General features: G+C 40.7%; 1 protein-coding gene across 1 annotated transcript; it reads left to right on the plus strand.

Annotated features, from left to right (window-relative positions):
- The first annotated feature begins 256 nt into the window (after positions 1-256).
- LOC137944375 (L-ascorbate oxidase homolog) lies at positions 257-4605 on the plus strand. The gene is made up of 8 exons (XM_068790039.1): positions 257-568; positions 693-802; positions 1949-2219; positions 2769-2871; positions 3117-3462; positions 3543-3908; positions 4001-4079; positions 4154-4605. The coding sequence occupies exons 1-8, from the start codon at positions 437-439 to the stop codon at positions 4364-4366; spliced, it is 1620 nt and encodes a 539-aa protein (XP_068646140.1). The 5' UTR covers positions 257-436; the 3' UTR covers positions 4367-4605.
- Positions 4606-8872: the final 4267 nt, after the last annotated feature.

Below are 8872 nucleotides of genomic sequence, written 5' to 3' on the forward strand. Positions count from 1 at the left end.
CCGGATCGACAGGGGCAGAGAAGAACCGGGAGGCCTTCCGTGCCACTCGAGTTCCATTTTGTCATGCGAAAGTGCGAAACTGTCATTACTAATGACAATCATTTGAGGGTAATTGCCGTAAAAAGGAAAAAAACCCGCAACCTATCCCATGTGACGAGAGGCGCCGTGTAGTGGTCCGAGTCCCCACACGGACTTGGCCTCTCTCGGTTCGGCCTAAATGGCGCCAATCACATCCATAAATCTCCCTTTCCCCCTCGCCTCCTTTTCTTCTGTGTGAGCTTCTCTGCTCTGTACCGCACTCTCTCCGTTGTCCATCACCGCCTCATTTTTATACCTTAAAGCGAAGGTCAGGAAGAAAGGAAGAAGAAAAAAAAGGAAAAGAATACGCGGCCAAACTCTCCTTCGTCCCTCTCTTTCCACTTTTCTTGAGAAAAAAATGCCGCTGAAGATAGCGGCTTTGCTTTCTTTGATCTTCTTCGCGTCTGTTATTACTGCCGAAGATCCTTACAGGTTCTTCACTTGGAATGTCACTTACGGTGACATTTATCCCCTCGGTGTAAAGCAGCAGGTAATGTGCGTTGATTTCATGATTTATCTTTTGAATCGCTGTAGCTATCATGTCACGGAGTGAATATAGTTGGTTTTTTGGGGTCGAACAAGGAAGAAGACGTTGATGGCGTGTTTTCTTGCAGGGTATACTGATCAATGGCCAGTTCCCGGGGCCTGATATTCATTCCGTCACCAATGACAATCTCATCATCAACGTTTTCAATAGCTTGCCGGAGCCTTTTCTCATCTCATGGTGCGTCTACTTCTGTCATCTCTCATAAGATCTGTGATTCTCTGTTGTGTTTGACATAGTGGACATCAAATGAACTGCAACTTCACACGGAATCTCATCTATTTCTTTCTTCCAGTGTAATTGTGTGATCCTGCAATGGTACTTTTAGGAAACGGAAAAGATTTTCTTTTCCTTTGTAGTGCTGCGTACGTACGGGTTTTGGTTGAAACATGAGAACGTGACCCTTGGATCGGCTTGGCCGACCTGGGCCGTTTTAAACATTTAACCATTTTTGTTCTAATTTCTTCATTCCGTCCCCGTGACTTGAACTACAGACATTTGGCGGTATGTTTTTACCTTCTCTTGTCCTTCTTACGCGATTTACTCAAGTTTTTATCGTTTTGTTTCTCTCAAGCCGCTTTTACTTTACGGCTGGATTCTCTGTATCATGATTAAAGATAGAAAAGCTTTCCTGAACAGCAATCCTTTGCGTTTTCTCACGTCTGTTCTCAATTGGTTTTCGAAATGCGTGAAAATCGTATATCATTGTTCTCCTCCTCATCTTTATATATTCGTCGTCGATTTGCCACCATGAACTTCAAAACCAAGTTTACCTTTTTAGTTTTAATCACTCGAAGGAACGTAGAGAGCAAGACCAATTGTCACGCGTCTTGTCGTTTTGGAAATGTTTACTTTTCTTGTCAAGATTTTTAGATAAATAAAGAAACTCATCATTTTCATAGATTTCGTTTTTTAATAATTTCGCAATTCAAAAAGGGCAGGTAGTGGTTGAGATCAGTTCTCTCGGAATACAGCTCCTCTGTAGCTGTCTTGAATCTTGATGACGAAGACATCTTCATTACATATTTTCGTGGGAACAATTTCATGATTTGGACGTTTCTTTTTCACGTGGTGGGTAGAGACTCCATTAATGAATCGGAGACGTTCTTTCTCATAGAGTGACCCAGACCCACTCTCTCAACGCCGTATTGGAAAAGCCTGCCGTGCCGAGCATTATTGATCGATAGCGAACAGTGTTGCCTCATAAGTAGAGTCACGTCTTTAGATTGGTTCCGGTTCCTTTTTTGGCTTTGGAAATGAACAGAAACCGTTGCCCCCGTGTCTAGTTTTAACTTCTAACTGTTACAGCTGTTTTCCGAAAAACAGGAGCGGGGTCCAGCAGAGGAGGAACTCATGGGAGGATGGAGTTTACGGGACGACATGTCCGATCCCTCCGGGGAGAAACTTCACTTACATTATCCAAGTGAAGGACCAAATAGGAAGCTTCTTCTATTTCCCATCTCTGGCATTCCACAAGGCTGCCGGTGGCTTCGGTGGGATTCGGATCCTCAGCAGGCCGAGGATCCCTGTCCCATTCCCTGATCCCGCCGGAGATTTCACCGTCCTCATCGGAGACTGGTACAAGGCCAATCACACGGTACGTACAAACTCATGACCCCTTGGCTCTACATTTATCGTGGCTTATTGTTGCATTTGAGAGACTGAACCATGCCCTGCAATTTACTTTTTTTTATTAGTTTATTGCTCTTGCCTAATTCTTACGACCATTCATTGGATGAATTGATAAGTATATTACAAAGAAAGGAAAAGAAAAAAATAGAAAAAGAGAAAGTGATTCGTACACGTGAAATTCATTTAGTTGGATTCGTCGTCTGTCGTGAAGGAAAGTGGGTGGGAAAGCATAAGTGTAGTCAGAAAAAGTTGGATGAGGTCATGTGAGTTTGTCGGGTACATGGATCACCGACAGAGGGGGAGAGAGACTTTGACCTGGCGCGGGAAATGCGTATCGACGAGTCCCACTGGCTGTTGGACAGCTGGGCCTGGTTGACCTGGTAGGAAGTGGGCGAGATACAGCGGGTCCGAGTGGATTCCGCGGCCCGTGAATGGACCCTCTCAGTGTCCATGGTTAGAGTTTTTTGTTTTTGTGTTTTTTATGTAACCTGAACTTACCGAATTCCAACGCCAGGACTTGAGAGCCAAACTAGACCGTGGCAAGAAGCTTCCCTTCCCTGATGGCATCCTCATCAATGGTCGAGGTCCAAATGGCGCATACTTCACAGTGGAGCAAGGTAAAGTTTAATTTTGTAACTTGAGGGCTGAAATCTAATACGAAAAATCAATTTGGTGTAAAATATACAAAATATTATCTCAATTATCTGAATATAATCAATAGTTAATGGCCAGCTCAGCTGTTCGATCAACGACTGACTGAGGTTGTTTTTCGTATTGGATCAGATCGTCATTTATGTTATTACATAGAATTGAAATTTGAAATGTGAGTAACGTAATTTGGATACATCTTTGTTGTGAACAGGGAAAACGTACCGGTTCCGGATATCAAATGTCGGGTTGGAGAATTCGCTCAACATCCGGTTTCAGAACCATAAGATGACGCTGGTTGAGGTGGAAGGTACCCACACCGTTCAAAACTCCTTCTCTTCTCTGGACGTCCATGTGGGTCAGTCCTACTCTGTTCTTGTCACCATGGACCAGCCAGGTCTAGACTACAATATCGCGGTATCCACCCGGTTCACCAACCCAGTTCTTTCTACAACTGGAATCCTCCACTACAGCAACTCGGTCGGCCGAATCTCCGGACCACCCCCCGGTGGGCCCACCATCCAGATTGATTGGTCCCTCAACCAGGCTCGTTCAATCAGGTTCGCGTCTTTTACAGTGAACTGCTGAGCTCTTCCATGGTGTCGTCGTATCAGTCGTTGAGTTTCTGTTTCAACTGCAGGACCAACTTGACAGCGAGTGGGCCGAGGCCTAACCCCCAGGGATCCTACCACTATGGCATGATCAACACTAGCAGGACTATCGTGCTTGCCAATTCCGCTGGTCTTGTTGATGGGAAGCAACGGTACGCCGTAAACAGTGTTTCTTTCGTCCCCGCGGATACGCCGCTGAAACTTGCCGACAACTTCAAGATCGGGGGGGTTTTCCGCGTCGGGAGTGTCTCCGACAGACCCACAGGCGGCGGGATATACAAAGACACTTCGGTCATGGGTGCTGATTTCAGGGCCTTCATTGAGATTGTGTTTCAAAATGATGAAGATATTGTCCAGAGCTGGCACCTTGATGGCTATTCTTTCTTCGTAGTCGGGTAATTTATACAGTCAACTCGATCCTTCTGCATTTAAATCCATATAATTGAATTCGACAGTCGTGTGTTCATCACTGCTGACAAATTTGCAGGATGGACGGTGGGACATGGAACACTGGCAGTAGAAAATCCTACAATCTCAGAGATGCAGTCAGCCGCAGCACAACCCAGGTGAGATATTGAAGACGGTCCAAGACTATTTTGAGGCAACTAACGTTGAGTGCTTATATGTTATTTGCTTCCAGGTTTACCCAAAATCGTGGACAGCCATCTATCTGGCACTCGACAACGTAGGAATGTGGAACCTGCGATCGGAGTTCTGGGGACGACAGTACCTTGGGCAGCAATTCTATCTGCGTGTCTACTCGCCTGTTGAGTCCATAAGAGATGAGTACCCCATCCCCAGGAACGCTCGCCTCTGCGGAAGGGCCTCTGGACGTCACACACGCCCTCTCTAAACAACCAAATCAGTAGGAAAATAGTCTCTAGTAATGTCGGAGGTTTGAATATAGATGACCCCAGCTCGAGGTCCCATTCTTTATTTTAGCTCTTCTCTACTACGGTGTCATGGTTTTTTCCCTTTTTAATTTCTTGTCATCATTATTGAGTATAACTTGTGTTGTGAATTTTAGAAGCTTTGTGGCTTTCGCCTTCAAATATTATATATTTGGAATAAAATTTCTTAGATGCCTCGCGAGTTTTGTTCTTTGTAGCTTTCAGCTTCTTCCCGTCTCTTCTTTCCAAGATGAGATAAAAAAAGTATTATTAGAGTCTATTTGACAAACTGCCTAAACAACTAAGCCAAAAAAGCCAAATGCCTAAGAAAGAGAAAAGGCTCCATGAGGAATTCGTGTAGCTTGATGTCGAGCAACTAGAAAAGCTATTGAAGAAGATTTAGAGCTTGATGTGACCATTATAGGTCTCCAAAAATTTTAAGTGATTTATCTATGTTTTTAACTGATCATGAAATTCTTTTTCAGTATTTTCTCAAAGTTTTTAATCGAAACTTATAAAAAGACAAAAATACCCTTTCTTAACTCATTACTCGTTTATTTGAGTTGTTTTGCCCCAAACAACATACTACTGGATTACTAAGCTTCCACCACAACTACCGAAGGTCCCTACACTTTGGAATTGATGTTGATTGATAAGGCACTCTCTTAGGAGCTAAGTATTTCCAAGCTATTACTTTGAAATCTTTCTTCGCTTAGCATATTTCTTGCTACAAGTCCTTGCAACATGACTTTGAAATCATATTATGTATTTTAGTAAGACATTTTGAAGTGATATTTTCATATATTGACATTTTGTGGTTGATTTTAAAGAATTCAAGTACTTGAATACTCTCTTACTCAAATAGGGATCTATTACTTTGAAATCATCTTAGTAGTGGTATGTCTAACAAATACAAGATGATCCATTTTACACCACTTAAAACCAAACCGACAAACCACTTTACTAACATGCTCAAGGTGATTGTGAAAGGCTATAGAGTGATTTGTTAAGTCTACACACCTTCTCCCCCTCAATCACAAAACTATGAGGTTGAAACATACAAATTTCTTCAAGGAGATCTCCAATAAGGAATGCATTTTTGACATCTAGTTGATGAAGAGGCCAATTAGAATTCGTAGCAAAAGAAATAAGAAGTCATATAGAATTGAGTTTGGTAACCAGAGAAAATGTTTCTTCATAATCAATGTTATATGTATTAGTAAATCCTTTAGCAACCAACTTTCTTTTCAGCTAAGTAACAAACTCATCTAGATTAATAGTAAACAACCATTGGCGGTTGAAATCCTAAATTTCCAAGTAGTAATGAAATCACAATCCCATGCATGATTACTATGTAAGGCAATCATTTCTTCATCTATGACAACTCTCCATCCTGGATCTTTAAGAGCCTCAATATGATCCCTAGGAATAGATGCAGAGGACAATGAAGCAAGAAAAATAAAGAACACTCTAAAAAGAGTCAGTTAGTAGATAATAAGAGTAGGATTAGACGTAGAAGCTCTTTGAGGATCACAAGAATGCGGTTCATTATGAAGAGCTATAGTATCAAATGGAGTCCCAAATATAGGAGAAGAACAAGGGGATTGTTGAATTTCTGAAAAAAAAATTACTTCACCAACTTATTGTATTTTGGGTATAATGAGTTTTTATTTATAATAGAGGAAACAAGTACAATGTAATTACAATTAAAGTACTTTTATCCTAATTACACCCAAAGTTAAACACTAAAAGATCAGTCCTAGAATAATTAAACAACTAAACATAAATAAAAGACTAACATAACTAAAACACCTTTAACTGAGACTCTTATGTGAGATTTCCTCCTTTGAGACTCATGTAAGACTCCATCATATTAATTTTGGCTTTGTGAAACTTCTTAATGTGAGAGCGTGAAAGTCTTTTTCATATCTACTCTTCAACACTCACCCTCAAGTTGGAGTTTATAACTTCAAATTGCAATGAAAAGGATTATTGGTCTTCAATCATTATTGGCTAAAATTTTTTCATAGATGTTAAATTTTTTGAATATTTTGGTCACATAAAAATTACCACAACATGTGGAACAAAATACCACTGTCTTGTGCTTCTTCTTCTATTTCTCGCCCTCAAGCTTGGGATAAAAAAAACATTTAGACCCAGCTTGGACAAAACACAATGTCGAAGAAGAAAATCACTCCTATGTGTACAACAAAGCTCCATACACTAGTCAAAATGATCATAATCTGAAATACACTTCGCTCAATTTTAAAGGTGGAAAAATGACTCAACTTTAGGTCTTAACAAGGAGACTACTCACTTTTTAAGGGTATTTCAAACACAAATCACCTCTTGGGTGAAGAATAAAAGACTTGAATCAAGCTAGATGTTGGGGCACACTCCTATAATTTTTAGGTAGTGGGTCTAGGCACTACTCTGAAGTTATGAAAACACAAGAAGATAAACTGAAGAAATACAAGAGGAAAACAATTTTAATTGGAAGGAGGTGACTATGCAACTCTCATACTTTCAAACTGTGGAAAGATGGGCTCATGCCCACACGACCAAGGAAGGCCCACACAGCCAAGGAGAAGGCCTACATGTCCAAAAGAGGTGGCGTCATGGTAAATAAGAAGACTTCTCATAAATATGACACAAGGATGTAATTAGTGAAGGAGGAACATGTGTACTTATGTCTTTTCTTATGTAAAACTTGTAGCCCTTAGGGCATTATGAACATTGCAACATCCTCTCAAAAACTATAAATAGAGGCCCTTGGCTTTCAAGCTCCCTTCTCTTCTATTCTTATTTTCTTCTCCTCTCCCTCTCTTACTTTTCTCGAGATTCTAATCATGGGATCTTAAATTTAACATGGTATCAGAGCGGGGAAAGATCTGAGATAGAAACAGAGAAAAAAATGGAGAAGAAGGGGAGGAAGAAGAAGAAGAAGAAGAAGAAAAGAAACAAGAGGAGTTTCTCTCTTTTCCTTTAGTCTTCTTTCCTAATTCATGTTTTTCATTGGATTTTTAACTCTCTTACCATATGTTTTTTTTAAATTTATGGAAAAGAGAAATACTTCATTGACTTATTATAATTAGAGTACACGAACCTCTATTTATAATAGAGGAAGGTAGTAGAGTCCAATTACAATAAAACTACCTTTGTCCCAAGTACACCCAAACTCTAACACTTAAAGATAAGTCCTAGCATAATTAAATAACTCAATATAGAAAAAAGACAAACATAATTCAAACTAAAGCTCTTCTAGGATGTGACCATAGGATAAAGATGCCTTTGTGAGTCCTTCTTGATATTCAAACTTATGTGATAAGGATGCCAGCTTGTGGTAATCATGGTGGGTCCTACTTCTTATGTTCTATAGCCCATCTTGTGGGCCTTCCTTGGTCGTGTAGCCCATATTATAATACTCTTAGACATGTGGGCCTTCCTTGGTCATGTGGGCTTGGGCCCTATCTTCCAACACTCCCCCTCAAGCTGGGGGTGAGAGAACATCAAGAACTCCCAACTTGCTGCAAATGGTGTATAAAATATTTTTGTATAAAATGGCAATCCTCCAATCTTCCAACACTCCCCCTCACGTTGGTGCTCTCTTCCATGAGACCCAGCTGGCCAATTCAGGGGGGGTATAACATAGATGTAATAATAAGTTCATTTGTCACGGTGTCCCAACCATTGATATTTGATATTTTTGACGGGGTATTTAGTTCCTCCGTCATGGAATCCTAACCATTTACACTTGATATTTTTGTTGACATTTAATATTTTTGACGGGGTATTAAGTTCCTCCGTCATGGAATCCCAACCATTGACATTTTTTATATTTTTGACGGGGACAAATAAATAATGGTATGAGGCCACCTCTTCTTCAATAATAATGTCCCTAAAGAGACATAATAGCTGCTGTTTGCAAACCTATAATGAACTGTAAATTAGCATTATTTTAGGAAACAAATTGTTTCCTTGATTCTGTGATTTTGTTTATTGATTTTAGGATCTAAATTGATCCTAAAATCAGAATATAATGTATTATAAATAGCCTCCGAAACGAAGAAGAATACATCGTCGCAAAACATTATTTGAAACATTTCTCTGTGTCTCATTTTTAATCTTTGTGTCTCGGTTTTACACGGTATCAGAGCGGGAGAATTCTCTTCTCCTTTCCGTCGTCGAAGGTCAGAGCTAAGTGCCGAAAAAAAAATCATTGGGGAGTTGCTGAACTCTGTTTTCTGTAACTCAATATCTCGGCGGTCCCGTAGCTGAAATAGCGTCGCCGATGTCCGACAACGATCACCAACAACCGCCGATGACCGCACCACCAGCTCGTTATCGTCGTCGATCACCAATGTCGCTGAAGGAAGCCGACTTGTAGAACTCTGAATTCTTTCTACAACGACGGTCTTGTAGCCCAAATAACGTCATCGACGACCGCACCACTGGCCCCGTTGTCGCTG

This window comes from Aristolochia californica, unplaced genomic scaffold, assembly GCF_029961685.1.
Source record: "Aristolochia californica isolate CCGP_79_NKW_82.1479 unplaced genomic scaffold, dmAriCali1.0.hap1 SCAF_11, whole genome shotgun sequence".
In the NCBI taxonomy this organism is placed as follows: Eukaryota; Viridiplantae; Streptophyta; class Magnoliopsida; order Piperales; family Aristolochiaceae; genus Aristolochia; species Aristolochia californica.